We start from the raw sequence: 21,170 nt of genomic DNA, 5'->3' as shown, positions 1-21,170 counted from the left end.
AGAATCGTTTTGATGTGAAACATGTATAGCCGCACGTAAAACCGATTTCTGGTATCTATATGCAGTAGTGTGTACGGTGTGGCGACGCGTCGCCATGCGCAATCGACTGTGCGATTCTTTCCCATTCGATCCGGCGTTAAGCCATCTCTCTCGCTACACTGAGCTCGGATACCTATAGTATATACTCCGTAGTGTATACAGTGTTGTTTACTACAGTACACAATATAACCTGTGTTTTACTTGAAAACAAATTATATTTTCGTAATATTTTATTTTATCATTATGACATAATATTTAGTTCCTATCACAATCTGTTCTTTTCTGCATATTACTTTTACAAAATAATGTCGATGTTTCACATCTGCCAAGCGTCCCGTGACGGCTAATTTTTTTTATATATGTAAAACAGTGCCAAACATTGAGGTTTGTATTGAGGTAAACAGCTACGTTCAAAATATATCCAAACTACCTATGTTGTCCACTTTGAAATAAAAATTCCAGCTTTGCCTATCATAATCAAACATTTATTTAAACATCGATTATGCTTTCGGAGACCCTTTTAGGTCTTACTTATACTTAAATCGAAAGTTTTCCCCATAAATACAAAATTATTCTAAATCATAAAAACTCCCTTGTAATTAGCGTTGACATTGTGTAGGTCGTTACCCCACCCCGGGCATAATTATAATGAAAACAAGTTCTTACATACCATGTATCTATAGCGTAGGAACGTAGCGGGCGGGGCTACGCAGGGCGGCGTAGTATCAGTGTTACCATAAAATGCAAACGATTTTGCCTTAAACATTGTTAAATTATAAATCTTTTTTAAATTATAAATCTTTTTTTCTCATTTAACATTTCTTATATCAATACGTATCGGTTCAAAATTAACAACAATATTTTTCGTAAACAGTATTTCAAAGATAAATATGATAAAATTCGTTATTATGAATATACCAAAACTGTTTCTAAAATGCGTCATTACCAAACATTGAAGTCTTCGGAGTTTTTTAAATAGTCTCATATCATGGTCTGAGCGGCTACTATCAAATGGACCAGGGCTGGCGGTCACGTAGCTTTTGCTTTTTTATTAAATGGATCCTCCACTAGTTTCTACCCTCAAGATACAAGAAAAGAAAAAAACACATAATACAATTATTAATCGAGACGCAACAACGAATGACACTTAATACATCTCTCTGTAGTATAATGTATTAAAAAAACTTGGTTAAAAATACAAAAGCAATGCCAGGGGCAGAGCCAAGCCGCTGTATATTGTTAAATTATTCGAATTACGGATCCGATATTCGGATATCTAGAATTTGTTGAAAACTGAAATAATTCGTTGCACACCGATAATAGATAAATCCAGGACAAGCTAATAAAGTCGTATTAAAAATCTAGGAAATTTTAGCTTTCGATCACTTTGAAATACTAGAATTATTTGAATAATAAACCCGTCGCTACGACAAGAACCTTAGTACACCAGAGACCGCCGCGCGGTTAGCGCGTACCGCGCCCAAACACGTCTCAAATAAAACCAATGTAATTTTTAATAGAGTAAAATACATAAAACGAATAAATAAATGTATCAAGTCTCGCAATAGACAAATTCGTGCATCTAAAACGTTATTCATTAAGTAAAATCGTTTGCAATCATTCGATGATCGGGGCTGAATTGATTTTTTTTCGGTGCAGTTACTTGGTCACGATTTTACGGATTACAATGTTGTAGGGTTGGTGTTTTGGGGTGTTTCGAGTGTGAGGGCTGCGGTGAATCGATGGATTAACGTTTTACTTTAGAAATCAATGCTTCCGAGCTCCATTTGCGTGTTACGCGCACATAACACGCCGAATCTTTGGGACGGGACGCTTGATATGAAATCTAGAAAAGCATTTCAGTTTCCTACTTCCTTTGTGTTTATTTTTACTAGCTTTTGTTGTGACGGAATGAATATTACATACAATGTTACCCGGAAATAGAAGGTCTTCATTCAAAACGGTATCACGAGTGTTAATCGAGAAATTCAAAGCATTATCAATGTAAACTTATCGCATTGAGATACGTACATACATATTTTCTCTAATTACATATCCCTTTCAGCAGATGCATCTACACGTTTACGAGAATTCCTTTTGTAAAGGTCCCTAAATTATACTTTAGGCCATGCGGTGCGCAAAATCCGTCATCTTTCTTCAACGTGGCGGATATATACTAAGTATGTTACACACGCTCATCCACCGAAATATGAGGCTAAGGTGGACCTAGCGCCTCCGTAATAAAGCTCAGATTTGAGCTTAAGCGGAACTAAAAGATCTTCCCTACCAACGCTTAAAAATTGAACTGTCGTATATGTAATAAGAGAACTAGTTTTTGTCAGTGATGCTGTGAGACTTCTCCATCATGATATCTTTCTCTTTTTTAGGCCTTTCATTAAAAGTTCCGCATAAGAATGTCACAGGATATAGACCATAGATGGCTTTTTAAAACAAAATGTCTATGACACTTGACCTTAATTTGGGTTATCTCGGCTTTGAATGGCACCATTCCGTCTTATAGCGCAGGTGTCGTCAAAGGTAGTAGAATGTCTTGTGAGTCCGCACAGGTAGGTATCACCACCCTCCCTATTTCTGCCGTGAAGCAGCAATATGATTCTGTTCGATGGGTAATAAAACTGGGACCTTGAACTTATGTCTCGAGGTAGGTTTTTTTTATTTATTTTTTTATTGCTTAGATGGATGGACGAGCTCTCAGCCCAGTAGCGGCATTTACGTCGTAGATGTCTATGTGATCCGGTAACCACTTAACATCAGGTGGGCCGAGAGCTCGTCCGCCCATCTAAGCAATAAAAAAAGGTTCACTGGGGCATTAATCGGAGAACAGGTAGCAGCGCTCTTCGTTTTTAATACGCTTTTATTAGCTTCAGACGTATGTATGTTAGTATGTAACGGAATCTTTTAACATGATTTTGACCCCCTTCAAAACGTCGGATTAACTCGAAATTTGGTATAAATACTTATGAGAAACCGATGTTCAATATTTTAAAAAAATAATGAAAGAATTGAAATTCAACTAAAAAATGAAAAACAAAGAATAGTTTACAAAAACTAACAAAACACGCTTTTATAGAAAATCCAACTAAAAAATAGAACATAATTTTTAATAAATTTGAACGGAAAATAGAGTAAGAAAAAAATATTTTACTGTAAAAAAAGCGTGGGGTGCATGGTATCAGTAGTTATAAATATTTTATGAACAGATATGAGTAGAAGGGCTATCTATATATTAATACGCGAAGGAAAAACTTTGTATACCTTTTTACGAAAATTGCGCCGACGGAGGAGTATGAAATTTCCCACACTTATAGAGAATATAGAGAAGGAGTGCAGAATGTTAATTTTTTTTTAATTAATCCTAAAAAATACATTAAATCAATTAAAAAAAAACATTACACACACTACATACCATGTATTTGACGCACACACGCATGCATTGACGTTCTTGACGTGTGTGGTCAAATTAAGAATAGATTAAATATTGTTTGTCTTTATTAATGGGGCTGGACGGAAAACGAAAGTTGTGAATGCGGATGCCCAGAGCAAACTATACGTCACATTCTCATGGAATGCCCACTAACGAAATTCGCAGGCCAAGTGGAAGATCTCAAAAATGTAACAGAAGAAACTATCGATTATTTCACAAACTGTAAATTTAAGTTATAACCACGCAGTGTAAACGAATGCCATACGATAAATAAAAATAAAATTAATATTTTTCTATAGTGTAGTCTTGGCGAAATTTGTGATTATAGAAATATAATAGTCGTTGAAAATAGAATCATAATAGTGTACAAACTTTTAATTTAAATTAATTTCAATTAATTTCGACTACCGGGCGACCACTAGTTTTGATAATATCCTGAAAAGCACCCCACGCTTTTTAACAATTAAATCTTTTTTTCTTACACTATTTTTAATTCAAATTTATTAAAATTTATTTATACCAACATACTGCCGTCACTAACGGTCATATCATGAGTCCACGTGGATGGATATAATCACAGTGCCTAGTTCTGTTGCGAATTCAGAGATTCCGGTTTAATAGGAGAGACAAGAGTTGAACAATAAAATTAAAGATTCGACTCCTCGCCTCAAGCTGGGTAATGGCACTTACTTTATGATGTCCATGGTCTCTGATAACGGCCGTACATCTAAAGCAATCTTAAATAAACAGAAAATTTGACAAGATATCTTAGTATTTTCTCAGGGAAATTCCGGTTTTTTTTTTTAAGCAAACAATAATACCAATTCGAATAATTGAATCTACGCGACATATAGGTTAAAAATTTCAAAAAATTCAAAATTGTTGTACTAGGTGGAATAGATATCGCTTTCAGCAAATGAGTCGTCTATTATCAAAGGTGGCAATCTGTGCATTTGGACAAAAAAAATGTTATTGATATGTCAATACAGATTGATTTGAATATAATCGTCTCCTTCAAAGAATACGGTTCAAAACCTGCATTAAATAAAGGTTAATAGTTAACCTGTTATTTATCTAAGATGTCGTTCCGAAGAGTTTTGTGACTGCCAATGGAATACAAAGTCAATAATTCGTTTTTCTGATTTACCAATCATTGTTCAAAAGTCAGATTGCCGGCTTTGATAATAGTCGACTCAAATGATGTTTTTTTTTTCTTTTAATAAAGAACAAAAGCATCATTGAAATCTTGTCTCGACGTTTACGAACACAACTAAATATAAAGCAGACATATCGGTCGAGTCGATGCTCAAGTGATGCTCCGTCATATTTATGGAAATTGGTGTTTGTGCAATTGCCATATATCTATATATATAAAAGAAAGTCGTGTTAGTTACACTATTTATAACTCAAGAACGGCTGAACTGATTTGGCTGAAAATTGGTGAGGAGGTAGCTTAGAACCAGGAGAAGGACATAGGATACTGTTTATCACGTTCCCGTGGGACGTAACATAAAACGTGGTATAACAAAACGCAACTGATATGTAATAACAAAACGCAACTGACAGCTAAACGTAATATATTCTATGGTTATTTATAGTAGAATTTTGAAGTTGACCAGTTGATGTGTTTGAAACAAACCGTGTGGCGGAACAAAGTTCGCCGGGTCCACTAGTATAATATGTATCTGATGGATTATATTGCAAATAATGAAGTCGCTTAAAGGATAAGACGTCCGATGCATTCGTATATAGCGATGCAACGGTGTTCGAATCCCGCAGGCGGGTACCAATTTTCCCAATGAAATACGTATTTAACAAATATTCACGATTGACTTCCACGGTGAAGGAATAACATCGTGTAATAAAAATCAAAGTCGCAAAATTATAATTTGCGTAATTACTGGTGTTAGGACGTCTTGTGAGTCCGCACGGGTAGGTACCATCACCCTGCCTATTTCAGCCGTGAAGCAGTAATGCATTTCGACTTGAAGAGCGGGGCAGCCGTTGTACTATTAAAAGTGAGACCTTACAACTCATGTCTTAAGGTAGGTGGCGGGATTTACGTTGTAGATGTCTATGGGCTCCGGCAATCACTTAACACCAGGTGAGAGATCGTCCACCCATCCTAGTAATTAAAAAGAATAATAATATTATATTGGTATTATCATTAACCCGATCCTTTAAGAAAGCTCTTATCAGATGGACGTGAGCATCTATTTTACGCCCACAGCTTCACCTGAACTTTATGTAGGGCGGGCGAAGACTCCTGCTTAGCAGTGGGATGAAAGGTAACCTTTTCCAGGGTTCAAACCATATCCGCACTGCAAACAGCAACTTTTTTAGTAATATATGTTTAGTATGTAGTATAAAAGTTAATTCGAGAAATCTGTATATGACTATTTAACTTATTGCAACACAAGATTTTATTGCAATAATGCCTAAAACATTCAGTAAAATTAAAATCTGTTCAAAATTGCATGAAAATTTGCACACAGGTCAAGGACCAATGGCAATACAATTTTTTTTCTTTAATATTTTATTTTTATTGCTTAGATGGGTGGACGAGCTCACAGCCCACCTGGTGTTAAGTGGTTACTGGAGCCCATAGACATCTACAATGTAAATGCGCCACCCACCTTGAGATATAAGTTCTAAGATCTCAGTATAGTTACAACGTCTGTCCCACCCTTCAAACCGAAACGCATTACTGCTTCGCGGCAGAAATAGTAGGGTGGTGGTACCTACCCGTGCGGACTCACAAGAGGTCCTACCGCCAGTGAAAAAGATTTCATTTCGAAATAAACATTCGTTTTTACGACTTTTTATTAAACATTAACATGTAACTGTTGATATGAATGTAAATAAATAACAGAAGATCACAAAAAATCATGATCTTTTACATTCTGGTTTTGTGAAATTGTTTATGAATAAATGCATTTTTAAGGGTTGACCTCGCATTAGTTTTTTCATTTTTCGAATTCTTTAACGTTTTGGTGAAAACGGGCTAAAAATACAGTTTTCATCGCATATCTTACTCGTAAAAAGCCTACGTTACCTATTGCTAATAAATTTAGCGTAGGCGTCACTGGACTTTAGTCAGTACGAACTAAAGAAATACATACATATGTATGATTTGATGCAAAGATTCTAATTTGTTTATTTGGGAAACGAACTGTACATGACATTCATTAAACAGCATTAAAAAAAAAGTACAACAAAAACCAAACAAGTTTCACTAATAAACAATAAAATACGAGCCGTTCGTAAAGATGAAATCAAACAACTGAAATTGATAACTGTAATTTTTTATCTGTAGATTTTTTTTGTATTGTGCAGTGACGTCAATGAATAAAAAGTGAAAGGAGTATTCAAAATATTATCACAATAAAGAATGTTTTAAATAATCATTGATTGTACAATCGTTTACTGCTAGACATAGGCTTGAAGCGTAGTCTTAATTATCTGTCCAGCTATCTGCTCGATCCAGCGAACTTTTGCAACCCTCCCAATACTTTTTTTTTTTTTTTTTCCTACCTAAGCTGTTAGCCCTAGCGGCTATGTCAGCGTAACCCTAACTTTAGTAGGTGAGCTCACGGGGCTCAAACCTGACGATGTTGCTAACACGAACCCTAGCAAGAGTCGTGCTTCGCAGAATCTACCACCCGATCGGAAACGCGACCCGCTGAGAAGATCCGGCGAGAAACTCAGTGGGCTGTGTCTGAGAGTTAATTTACTCGTCGAGCCCTTCGTCGCAAGCGACGGGTTCGACGAGAACGGTGACCGGTGCTTGAAGTACCTAAAAGCACCGTTAGTGGATCGGGAGGATCCGAGATGACGTGCTTTGGGCGACGTCGACTGCTTTCCATTCTGTCCGCAGGATCGGGAATGTAGTCCCAATACCTTTTGCAGGCCTACCCACGCTGCGCCTTCCGGTGCGCGATCGTCACAAATAATAGCCATTACATATTCCAACATTTCTAGGCCACCAAGTTTAAAAGCATTCTAAAATTGATTAGAGCTATTCTCGTGATATAGGTTTAAATAATATGCATATTTGTCAATTCGGAAGCATAATGTTCAATATTCATGATTGTAACTTTAAAAATGGATCGTATCAAATAGTAATCTATTCAAATCTATTATATTATAGATTTTACCATTTTAAGCATCAAGTTAATTTATATAAAATTCATTGAAAAATACTAAAGACTGAGACTCCTAGATAAAGCCGTAGAAACTAGATCCGAGATTTACTATCGAACTGTTCCGATTAGAACTGTGTTTCTATGCGATTTTCAAACAGTAAAAAGTGTGTCACGCAATTGAATTAGTTTAAAATTTCGAAAGTTAAATAAAAAAATTAATAATATTAAAATAATATTAATATTAATAAATAATAAGAATAATAATTTAATAACTAAAATATATTATTAAAAGGAGTCCCTTTAGGCAAGGTTCCGAAGATACTGGCAGGGTTCCCCCTTTGAATAGCTAGACTAATTCTTTGTCCAAGGTAGCTGCCAGCTCTTCGGTCTCCTGTGGTGTCGACTAACCTTTTTGCTATTTCCTTAAAAAGACTTATAGCGCTAGAATTGTATAAAAAAATTGTATTATCGTTTGTATGACCTAATTGGCATAATAGCATTACTTTGAACTGTTCAAGTAAAACAACTACTCTGTACCCAAATATTATTAATTATAATCCACATAATGCAAGTTATCTTAAATGATTTGGAAATATTTTGATGATGCCGCACCGCCCTCATTTGAAACAAGATCTTTGTAAACAAAATCTCAAAGAGTGCACACACCACCTTTGGTTGACTTGTAAAGAAGACCTTAGGCACTAAGTCCGCTACTGTACTTTAGTGCATAGAGATAAATAAATAAATGATTCCATAATAAAATATTTGATTAGATTACGGCACGACCAATTGGCAGTTACGGGTGGTAGGACTATACTTGAGACCTTAGAACTTATATCTCAAGGTGGGTGGCGCATTTTGAAGTCGTCGTGGCCTAAGCGATAAGACGTCCGGTGCATTCGTGTTGAGCGATGCACCGGTGTTCGAATCTCAGGCGGGTACCAATTTTTCTAATGAAATACGTACTTAACAAATGTCCACGATTGACTTCCACGGTGAAGGAATAACATCGTGTAATAAAAATCAAAACCGCAAAATTATAATTTGCGCAATTACTGGTGGTAGGACCTCTTGTGAGTCCGCGCGGGTGGGTACCACCGCCCTGCCTATTTCTGCCGTGAAGTAGTAATGCGTTTCGGTTTGAAGGGTGGGACAGACGTTGTAACTATACTGAGACCCTTAAAACTTATATCTCAAGGTGGGTGGCGCATTTGCGTTGTAGATGTCTATGGGCTCCAGTAACCACTTAACACCAGATGGGCTGTGGGCTCGTCCACCCATCTAAGCGGTAAAAAAAAAGTCTTCCCTTAGTTCCACTGCCAATGTGTTTTTTTTTTATTAATTGAGAAATTTGTTATTGCTACACGTGTTCTAAAGAAATATTAAGTAACTACAAGAGTTTTCAATAATGGTATTGTTTGATATATCGATTTTAAACAAAGTTTATGTACAACGTGTCACGGTACCCGTGTGTGTCCAACGCTGGTTTGCAATCACCAGTTCGCTAGTTTCAATAAAACGGGGTATGTGCATTGTATTTGTTCTTCGTGTGAAGTCAATGTTTTTAATACGCTTTTATTAGCTTCAGACGTATGTATGTTTGTAACGGAATCTTTTAACATGATTTTGACCCCCTTCAAAACGTCGGATTAACTCGAAATTTGGTATACTTATTAAGGACCGATGACAATTCAATATTTAAACTATATATTGAAAAAATTTAAATTCAACTAAAAAATGAAAAGTAAATACTAATTTAAAAAAACTAACAAAATACGCTTTTACAGAAAATCCAACTAAAAAATAGAAAATAAATTTGAATTTAAAATAGTGTAATAAAAAATGATTTTATTGTAAAAAAGCGTTTTTTTTAATTATTATTTATTTTTCTTCCCTACATATTCGCTGGTAACCTAAGGGGCTATTCCAGTTACGCCCGGACGGATAGGTGAGCTCGCGGGCTCACCGTGAGAGAATTTGCTAACACTGGCCCTAGCAAGAGCAGTGTTTCTCAGAACCTACCACTGGATCGGAAACGCGACCCACTGAGAAGACCCAGCAAGAAACTCAGTGACCAAGTCAATGTGTGCAGATGAGCAGAAGTCTAAATTTGCATGTTTCCAATATACAGTTCGGTACGTCATGCTGTACAAATTAATTAAGCATGCCCTAAACTAGTTTCAATACTGACATTTACCACTAATATATATTTAATGGTAGAAGGTGTAAGCCTGCACGGGTATAAACCATTATCCTCGTACACGTCGAACTGGGCAAAGAGTTTGACGTGCAACATAACCTAAACATCAGCCCGCTGAGTTTCTCGCTGAATCTTCACAGCGGGTCGCGATTCCGATCCAGTAGTAGATTCATTCGCGAAGCAGCTGCTCTTGAGTTATTAGGTCTCTTTCGGAGACGCTCGGGTAGCTGTTAACAAATCTCACCCCTTCTGGCTGAGTTCGTGCGAGCCCACCTACCCTCGTGAAGCTTGAAGGGCCTCCGGGCCACCAGTAATCCTTCAATCTAAAAAAAAAAACATCCTGTTTATTTCTACCTCGAAACAGTGGAGGGCACAGGCATCATGACGGCATACACGCTCTGATATTTATATGTTTCGGTAACACATATTACACATCATCAAAGCAAAAAAACATTAAATAAAAAACCTACATACTACACTGATTTCACCTAAGTCTGGGCATTGTGGGCATTGTATATTAGAAGGTACCTAAGTACCGCTACAGATATGTTGAGTAATCTTTATTCGGGTGACGTGTAGAGTGAATATTGATTGAGCAGTACAACTGGGTAATTGTAAAGCCAACATCGACAGTTGAGGTTCTTTATAATGACGAGATGATTTCTAGGTAATGTGTTTAAGTTTTTTTTTTCTATCAGAATTAATAGTAGTGATATGATACAGAGTACAAGCTCACATTGACGATGCGATTATGTCAGTAGAGCTGAATGTATGGTATCGCACCAAGTTCACTACCTATTCTTTATATTCGTTGAGCGAATGTTGGATCATTAGATGAACGGATATAAAAGATTTTTCCCTACAAAAATCGCCAGATCCAGCATCGATATTCACTATGTCTAAGGTTTTAGAGACTGGTTCGTTTGTTGCTATCCACGTGACGACTCCCGCCAATCTACATCCAGTGATTACGCAAGCTGTAAGTTTCCAAGGGCTTGATTGGATTACGCGATGGTATTTCGTCGTGTATTAGTACTTGCCACATGATCAGACCGCGACCTAATCACAAGACGACGACTACGTCAGTCTTCTTACTTATTATTAAGCTACAGTTGCTTCAGAACATTAGCCTAAGGCATGTAATTCCACGAATGCTTTTTGCAATGGCTTTGTTCTTTAACTATGTAGCATTAGTTGTCTATATACTTCTTGAAGTTTTTGTTTCTCGATAGTGTCTGCAGTGTAGTGCAACCGCCTATTTTTATTGGTTTTGCGAGTAGATGAGCATACTGATGTTAATTAGGCACCATTGCTTATGTACATTAAAATGCTAAGAATTAAGCATCATTGTTTGAAGAAGAATACCTATGTCATAACGCTCGGAAAAACTATGGTAGAATCTTCATTCCAAAGCTGGATGATGCGTGGCAGAAAAGATCTCTGAATACACACTGAGGATGAACTCTGTTCCGGCGGCTTTTTTTTATTGTCTTTGTAGGCAGACGAGCATACGGCCCACCTGATGGTAAGTGGTCACCGTCGCTCATGGACGACAGCAATGCCAGGGGCAGAGCCTAGCCGCTGCCTACCTTTAAAGGCTCCGATTACTTTGCCCTTCAGATCGAAACATACAATTGCTTTGTGTCAGGAGTAGACAGGGTGCCGATACCTCAAACTGTCCGGTTTAATACTCGTATTGTCTTGAGAACTTTATTACTTGCCATACGATTTTAAGCCAGGCGGAATAGTTGCAACATCTACTGGTGGTAGGACGACTGATGGTGACGCAGTGGTAAGTACCACCACCCTGCCTATTTCTGCCGTGAAACAGTAATGCGTTTTGGTTTGAAGGGTGGGACAGCCGTTGTACTGTAAAACTGAGACCTTAGAACTCAGGTCTCAGGTAGGTGGTGGCATTTATGTTGTAGATATCTATCTGGTGCTAGGTGGGTAGTAAGCTCGTCCACACATTTAAGCAACAAATATACTTTAACCACTTAGATTTCTTCTTCTTCATAATAATAAAATTTAGAAATTGAAGGTCAATGATTGCCTTACAGACAATAAAGTGTGGGAATGAGATGCTGGAAACAAAGAGTTTCATATTATTATTTATTACGTATTTTTTAAACAAAAATACAAAATGCACTTTTAAAAGTAAAGAACAAAATATGTGTAATAGTCAATTTAAAAAAGATTAGGTCGATCAGTGTTCTGCGGATAATACTCTCAACTGTGGCTTTTTTTTTGGAGTCAGTGCACAAAGCCTCAGTTCGCGGACTATGGAAATCAGCTGTCACCTGTCAATAAACAAGGATTCGAGATGACCACGGCTGCTTTGCCAAGAGTAACCGACTATGATGATGAAGCTAGAGAATTAGACTGATATGTTTTGATTAAGATGAAAAAGATTTCTTTAAAATGGGATAATAGTGAGAGTAGTTTCTTCTTCTTCTTGCCCATTAAGGGGCCCACTAGATGAGATCGGCAAGAAATGTAGACATATCCACGTTGTAGCTTGGCACGTTTTACAGTTTATGTTGTGTCGCCTGTCTGATGTTACTCCTTCTTGAGGACGATGGGTTACGATAAAAATATACGACGGCAAGAGACGTTGATCGGAATTGTTACTTTGCCATTTTTTTACTAAATATTAAACACATAATAAAGTTACGATACATTTAATTATATTTTATAATAACGCGGACGCACCAGTTTGTTTATTCTTGAATTTTACAAATGGCTGTATTAAAAAAAAAGTACTACAAATAAAAAAGACATAAAAAAAAATTCATAGCTCATTTCATTCATTTTAGCTTTTGAACTATTTAAAAAATAGTATGGCCATTTGTAGTAGCCAATCTTTGGCAAAAAACAGTGATTTTGATCAAATTTTATTGACAGATCAATAGCGACAATAAAACCCCAGGCCAACGTGTAAACAACGACAATAATTAGTTATGTAAGCGACAAAAAAAAACCAGTGGTAAAATCAAACGAAGCGAAAGTTCAACAAATATGACGTAAAAACGACTCACGGAAATTATGTGAAAGTATTCGTGTTAGTCAACTTGCAAGCCGCGACCAGAGCGCGCGTACGCCGACGACTAAAAAAAAAACATAAGTTGCATATTATAATCTATGCCGAAAGTGATTTGCGCGGGAAGTTTGACAGCTGTCAGGTGGTGAGGATTCCGAAAAGTAAAACATCGACAGTGTAGTAGTGCAGTCGGTATATTGTGTTATAGAAGGATAAAACCGCCCTCGGGGTTCGGCCAATGGCGCCCAAGTTGCCGCCCCTGCGCGGCCTCGCGCCTCTCTGCGTGATCCTGCTCCTGGCTGTCGGTAAGTCGAATTTTTTCTCAATTCTTGTTATGTTTAAGAAAGTACCCGGAATGGTAATGCGGCTTGTGATGGGAATATTTAAAATGATCGCCCTCAAAGATAGCAGTGCGCTTGTAACGCTCATAAATTATGTTCTCTGGTGTAATTATAATAATATGTTTAACGGTATTGTATTCATTCTTAGTAGCTTTCTATGGAATAACAGAAGTAAGCGATTAGTCTTTTCTCGAAATCTTAACAAGCCACAAAAAAAATGTCTACTTATTAGACAATGTACAATTCTCTCGCTCTGTAATTTTAGAACATTTTATTACATTGAACTCGATTTAAGAATGATTGTTAAATATTTTTTTACTTTTTTTGACTTTCCTACTCATCTAGTGATTGCTAACAAACTATGAAAAGATTGGTACCAAGAACCGCTCTGCAGTACATCTATCCGTCACACGAAGACAATTCTGATCGCGTTAATTAGCTAGAAGAAGTCTTCAATAATATGTATAATCAAAGACACGCTTTTTTTATTGCTTAGATGGATAGACGAGCTCACAGCCCACCTGGTGCTAAGTGGTTACTGGAGCCCATAGATATCTACAGCATAAATGCGCCACCCACCTTGAGATATAAGTTCTAAGGTCTCAGTATAGTTACAACGGCTACCCCACCCTTCGAACCGAAACGCATTACTGCTTCACGGCGGAAATAGGCGGGGTGGTGGTAGTGGTGGTACCTACCCATGCGGACTCCCAAGAGGTCCCACCACCAGTTGTAACCTATATTGAAGGTCTTCCCATTGTTTTACAAATATATTTTTTCCACAAATGCCATCATATCTCAATGTGCGTTATGTTTTTGGGAACCGGTGTTACACTTAACACGAACAAGGCCATGAGCTAGTCCCATCTAACTTTCTAAAGAGCAATCAACATTACACTGCTTAGTATCAGAGCGGCTTGGGATACTAGACAACCTCGTCTGTGACCTAGATTTGTAAAGTACTCGGCGAGGTTCATCAATAACATTGATTGATCTTTGTAGCTTAACTTTTTTTTTCATATCTATTCTAGTAAGCTCGAGGGGTCATGCTAGATTCAAATCACACATATAAGTTTTAAGGTCTCAGTATAGTTACAGCGGCTGCTCCACCCTTCAAGCCGAAACGCATTACTACTTCACGACAGAAATAGGCAGGGCGGTGGTACCTACACGTGCGGACTCACAAGAGGTCCTACCACCAGTCATTACGCAAATTATAATTTTGCGGGTTTGATTTTTATTACACGGTGTTATTCCTTCACCGTGGAAATCAATCGTGAACATTTGTTAAGTACGTATTTCATTAAAAAAATTGGTACCCGCCTGAGATTCGAACACTGGTGCATCGCTCAACACGAATGCACCGGACGTCTTATCCTTTAGACCACGGCGACTTCATTACTTAGTCTTATTACTTACATTACTTACACCTCATTACTTACACTAGCTTAACGGGAATAGGTATTTGATATCGTAACATGATGGATATCAGGGTTCCGTACAATAATAATACGTTTTTTTATTGCTCTGCAGTCTAAGTTTACGAGATCTGGTGTTAAGTGATTACCGACTCCCATAAACATTCTAATGTGAACGCAGCCTGTTTTGAGATGCAATTCTCAATTTTCAATTCATCGGCTGTTTCGCCCTTCGAAACGGAACCCATGGCTTCATCGCCTTATAAAGAAGTCGAGTGGCGGTAATTAAGTATATTCACAAGCTCGGGACTGTTATATTTTTAAATTGGTTACGTTGTTCGTAATAGTTTTTTTTCTTTTTTTTTTATTGCTTAAATGGGTGGACGAGCTCACAGCCCATCTGGTGTCAAGTGGTTACTGGAGCCCATAGACATCTACAACGTAGACGCGCCACCCACCGTGAGATACAAGTTCTAAAGTCTCAGTATAGTTACAACGGCTGCTCTACCCTTCAAACTGAAACGCATTACTGCTTCACGGCAGAAATAGGCAGGGTGGTGGTACCTGCCCGTGCGGACTCACAAGTGGTCCTACCACCAGTAATTACGCAAATTATAATTTTGCGGGTTTGATTTCAAGTCAATCGTGAACATTTGTTGAGTACGTATTATATTTCATTAGAAAAATTGGTCCCCACCTGCGGGATTCGAACACCGGTGCATCGCTTCAACACGAATGCACCGGACGTCTTTAGCCACGATGACTGCAAGTAGTGACCTGATCGTAAGGCAATTAGCAGCTACCACCTTACATATTAATAATCTGCCCAATTATTAATCAGACGATATGACCCCAGCACCATCCAGCCTCAGTCCGATGTAGTTAGACACTCAACATATTTTTCTACTTATTTCCTCCCCTTGTTTCTTATTTTGAATAAGATTTATATAATCATTGTGCCTATTTCTGCCACAAAGTAATTATGCACCCCTATCATACACACGCAGGATAGCCGTAATTCCTATGACGTAACGATGACGAGTTTGACGTAATGTCTGAGGGTGAGTGACGTCATTCATATTTGTGGGTTCAGATACCTACATAACACCTATTGTGAGTCCGTCTGCCCTTTTTCTCGCCCGAGATTATACTCCTTCTGATCTTGAACAACAAATGCTGTTGTTATACAGATGGAACTACGCCTTAAGATGCGTGGTGACATTCACGTTCTGATGTCTATAAGTTCCAGTAACTACACTAGTAGGGCTTTGAGCTTATTCAGTCAGTAACGAAAAATAAATAATAGTTTTAAAAAAATAACAAAATACGCTTTTATAGAAAATCCAACTAAAAAATAGAAATAAATTGTAATAAATTTGAATTAAAAGTAGTGCAAGAAAAAAATTTTTATTGTAAAAAGCGGGGGATTTTCAGGATATTATCAAAATAACCCTTCTATTCATATCTGTTCATAAAATATTTATAACTACTGATACCATGCACCCCACGTTAAAGCGTATTTTGTTAGTTTTTTTAAACTATTGTTTATTTTTCATTTTTTATATGAATTTCAATTTTTTCAGTTTTTTTTTCATATTGAATTGTCATCGGTCCTTAATAAGTATACCAAATTTCGAGTTAATCCGACGTTTTGAAGGGGGTCAAAATCATGTTCAAAGATTCTGTTACATACTAACATATATAAGTCTGAAGCTAATAAAAAAAAATAATAAAAAAAATAGCCTCCGCATCCTTCAATCCGAAACACGTCACTGATTCGCAGAAATGGGTAAAACAGCAATACCTAGCCGTGTCGGTTGAAGCATCTCTCTCTCTAGTCCAGTAATTACACTAATTCATAAATTTTACGGGTTTGATTTTTAGAACACATTGTTATTGATGTGATGTCGTCATGGAAGTCATTCGTCAATACCTCTTCGTTTATTATATAATACGTGAATTGTTTGTATATCAATGTTACCTTTCTTCTTCTTCTTCTCAGTCGTGTCACTCGTGACAGAGTGGTCGTGATCGTCATGTAGTGTTGGAAGGGGCAGACTTGATGCGTCTCACGATGTCGCGCCATCTCTCCCTGCTCGAGTGCAGTAGAATGTTACCTTAAAAATATGAAAATCTGATAGCGCGTTTACATTAGATCCTTTAGGGGCCATCCATAAAGTACGTCACACGTTAATGGGGAGGGAGGGTATCACCGAAGTGTGACATCGTGTGACAAGGGGCATGGGGGGGTCAATACTTTTGTGACGTCACATGTTAAAATTTAAAATACTAAAACGCAAAGTTTGTATGTGAATTAAAAATTTTAAAAATTTACAAACTTGATCTATATTTATTAATAATTTAGCATTCTCGCTGAAAATAGCTGTTTTCTCTCGATTATTTTTAAATACATACATAAATTTAAAAAATGTGTGACGTCACATCAGGAGGGGGGGTTATAAAAATGTGACAACCTGTGACAAGGAGGGGGGGAGGGATTCAAAAGTCCTAAAATTCGTGTGACGTACTTTATGGATGGCCCCTTAACCATATTCCGCGTCACTAATGTGAACTTTGTGAATCCGCGTTTGGTCGTATTCTTCTAAAACACAACAAATTTACATCGTTTCTCTCTTGAAAATGTTTTAACTAAGCATAAGTGCTATTGAAAACAAACTTATTGATTGGTAATGGATTAAATCATACCGACCAAGCAATCACTTTATTGTGAAATATTTGGTTTGAATATTAAATCACTAAACAAAATCTGCCACTACCAACGGTCACAACGAATGATGTCATATTTAAATAATGTGGCTGATCGTAATCTCCTATTGTATGCTATGATCTACGGGCAGTTTTCGTCTTAGTTCGAAATAATTTCATACCTTCATGAGCTACGTTCGGCAGATACATAGGTCAATTTGTAAGATTTGAGAGTCAACTTTGAATAAGAAGTGCCGTCTTTAACACTTTGCCTTTAATAACAACACAAACAATTTCTAAAACAAACAGCACTCAAACTTGAGAATTAGTGTCTCAAAGTCCATAGACATCTACAATGTAAATGCGTCACCCACCTTGAGATATAACTTCTAAAGTCTCAGTATAGTTATAACGGCTGCCCCACTCTTGAAATCGAAACGCATTACTGCTTCACGGCAGAAATAGGCAGGGTGGTGATACCGTGCGGTCTCACAAGACGTCCTACCACCGGTAATTACGCAAATTATAATTTGCGGGTTTGATTTTTATTACACGATGTTATTCCTTTACCGTGGAAGTCAATCGTGAACATTTGTTAAGTACGTATTTCATTAGAAATGGTTGCTCGTTGAATCCACAATCAAATTTGTCCTGTTTCCAAGCCAACGTACCTAACGTGAGCTTCAAAAGCACCGCAAAAAGTTTTTGACTCAGAATTCACGTCCATTTTTACTGGACTGGAAGGTTTACAAACATGTACATTTCTATCATTTGGACAGCAAAATTCATTAAAATGCAAAATTGCAATTTCAATTTTCAATTGAAAAATTCTCCAGACTGCACCTGAAGCGCAAGTCCAGTGTAGAAAAATTTGCTCGCAGTTATTTTAACCATCGCACCACCTACCCTTCGAGGAGAGTTCGTTCTTAGTACCTGGAACTGCTGCATGCATAATTTTCGCTATTTACAGTCCATGATCTTTCCTGAGCGTATACATTCTTCTCCGACCAAACTTCGAAAAATCCCTTAGCTGTTTCGCGGTGATTGTCATAAAATAGAAGATATTTGATAAAACCTGAACTATGTTGACGACGTTTTCGCACCAAGATGCATCAAGCCCAACATCGTTCGAACTGTCGGTTTGCCGTAAAATATCACCCGCTCGGTGGAAAATCTTCCCTATATCAATCATTACAAACTGGCATTCATATACAACGGCTTGGCTCTCTTCCCTGCGTTGTCTATATGGATGAACGACAGTAACTTTTGACTATCACGTCTGCCGAAAATACCTCTCGCCTTTTAGCTAATAACTTGTATGTGATTTAGCAATGCTATTGAGTTTATTAAGTATGCTAGTTCATTTGGTTTTAAGGGATTAAGAAGACCCGCTTCCGAAGCTATTTCGGTATAAAAGACGTTCATTTATATGGAAATCAAGATTTATTTTTATTCATTAGAAACACTACAGAGTTAACCGCCACAAGCTAGGTTTTTTGTGTGTGTTAAGAGTATAACAAGAATACATCGACCTAGAATATTAAATTTCTGTAACAATGCCGAAACGGGTAGGTTTCGCCGTCCTCCCTATTTCTGCGATAGTCGCTGTGCTACTTATTAATTACAATTCACTACTGCAATTAGTAGTAGTACCTATCCAGTGTTGCCCTAAACACGTTATTATGGATCCTGCTGATTTATTAACGGTGCTTTTAGTTACCTCAAGGATCGGTCACCGCCCTCGCAGAACCCGTCGCTTGCGACGAAGGGTTCGACGAATAAATTAACCCACAGACACAGCCCACTGAGTTTCTTGCCGGATCTTTTCAGTGGGTCGCGTTTCCGATCCGGTTGTAGATTCTGCGAAGCACTGCTCTTGTTAGGGCCAGTGTTAGCAAGAATTCTGGTTTGAGCCCCGTAAGCTCAGCTACACGTTACGGTGAAGCTTAAGTAGCTTCTCAAGGCTATCAGCATAGGTAGGAAAAAAATCCAGTGCAAAATAGCAATAATAAAAAACACAGATGTGTTTCACTAGGCCAGAGCGTACTATAGGCGTGGCTAGTTGTACTTTGATGGTAAACAAGTTGTGAATTACGACACACGCGCGGTCGTGAGAGGATATCTAAGAACCTTGAATACCTACCGTAGATCCGGCGGACAGTCGCTATTCAAATGTTGGTCCATCGCTTTTTGTGTACCTTAAATGGAAATAACTACTAGAGACGGACCACAAAAAGTGGGTTTAAATCGAAACTCAGCATACAGCAATGCAGTTTTGCATCATCAATCTAATGCCCAACAATGTAATTTTTTGTCATTCCGAAATAAGATAATATGTAGTCCGTGATCATGAAAATTGTGAAGTCTGCGAAACGTTAATGATAATAAAAAAAATCACAATAAAAAACGCGAAATTTAACCGCTAAAGTTGTTTTTATTATGTTTTAATTAACATACAAATACTTTAGCAATTTTATCTTCAGTGTACTGTCTCAAGGTGGGAAACAGCGAAGCTGTTGTGATTATATGGTTGTGTTATATGGATTCCAGTAACCTAAGAAACCCAAATGCTAAGTATAGTGTCCCTGGTCGGTAGGCAGCGGCTTGGCTCTGCCTCTGGCATTGCTGACGTACATGGGCGACGGTAACTACTCACCATCAGGTGGGTGGTGTGCTCGTCTGCCTACAAAGGCAATAAAAAACACACACAAACACATTCCCGAGAGACTGTGATTTGCGTAAGATGAACAAGGACAGGCTTGCATTACCAACAACTCGAATTAAGAAAAAACATTTTTTTTTTAGAGGTGATATATTAAACGCGATCATACCAAACGTGCTATTACTTATCTGTACTCATGTGGAAACTATCAGCGAAGGTTTGTGCGACAAGGCGATATTATAATACGTACATATTATATAGTTATGGCTATTTACCAAATGGAGTGATCCGCTCTGATCCTCTTTCATATACTGTTTCATTGCGATTATACAATTTCTGTCCTTATTGAGATTTTTATCATTTCAGCTATAAAATAATGAAATCAAATTAAATACAAAAAATACGCATGCCCGCTATGGTTATTTCGCCAGTTCTTCTTAGGGCTATGGCTCGTCTTGGACCCGGTAATAGATTTTATTTTGACTTTATTGTATGATATTTTGTAGTCGTCGTGGCCTAGAGGATAAGACGTCCGGTACATTCGTATCAAGCGATGCACCGGTGTTCGAATCCCGCCCCCGGGTACCAATTTTTCTAATGATTTCATTAGAAAAAAATACGTATTTACGTAATTAACAAATTTTCACGATTGACTTCCAGGATGAAAGAATAACATCGTGTAATAAAAATCAAACCCGCAAATTATAATTTGCGTAATTACCGATAGTAGGACGTCTTGTGAGTCCGCGCGGGTAGGTACCACCACCCTGCCTATGTCTGCCGTGAAGCAGTAATGTGTTTCGGTTTGAAGGGTGGGACAGACGTTGTAACTATACTGAGACCTTAGAACTTATATCTCAAGGTGGGTGGCGCATTCACGTTGTAGATGTCTATGCGTTCCAGTAACCAGTTAAGACCAGGTGGGCCGTGAGTTCGTCCACACATCTAAGCAATAAAAAAAAACAAAATGAAACGAGCACCTTCAATAACATTTATATTGAAATACACGATATTAAATTTGAATTGAACTATGTGTGGCTCTCGCGTGTGTCGTTAATTGCTACAGCAAACAAAAAACAACCTACGAAATAAAACATTTGACGAGCAGACGAGACGTTTGTTCTTAACTTTTTTGTCCTGCCTATATATACTCGTACTTAGGTCTGGCGTGGCC

General features: G+C 37.6%; 1 protein-coding gene and 1 long non-coding RNA gene across 2 annotated transcripts in view; one reads left to right on the top strand and one right to left on the bottom strand.

The window, feature by feature from the left end:
• Positions 1–21,170, bottom strand: part of LOC134201469 (uncharacterized) — a 67,841-nt gene that overhangs the window by 5,787 nt on the left and 40,884 nt on the right. Inside the window, exons 2-3 of the long non-coding RNA XR_009976788.1 lie at positions 16,610–16,745; positions 12,868–12,936 (exon numbers count right to left, since the gene is read on the bottom strand). This is a non-coding gene — a long non-coding RNA (uncharacterized LOC134201469). The remainder of the gene's footprint in view (positions 1–12,867; positions 12,937–16,609; positions 16,746–21,170) is intronic.
• The window catches only part of LOC101745263 (protein Skeletor, isoforms B/C), a 68,042-nt gene continuing 48,351 nt past the window's right edge, over positions 1,480–21,170 (top strand). The window contains exons 1-2 of the mRNA XM_038020605.2: positions 1,480–1,545; positions 12,734–13,174. Coding sequence (XP_037876533.1) covers positions 13,108–13,174 — 67 coding nt within the window. The 5' untranslated portion in view covers positions 1,480–1,545; positions 12,734–13,107. The remainder of the gene's footprint in view (positions 1,546–12,733; positions 13,175–21,170) is intronic.

The sequence above is a fragment of the Bombyx mori genome, chromosome 26 (assembly GCF_030269925.1).
Source record: "Bombyx mori chromosome 26, ASM3026992v2".
Classification (NCBI taxonomy): Eukaryota; Metazoa; Arthropoda; class Insecta; order Lepidoptera; family Bombycidae; genus Bombyx; species Bombyx mori.
The sequence above is the reverse complement of the archived record's forward strand: the minus strand, read 5'-3'. Positions and strand labels throughout refer to the sequence as shown.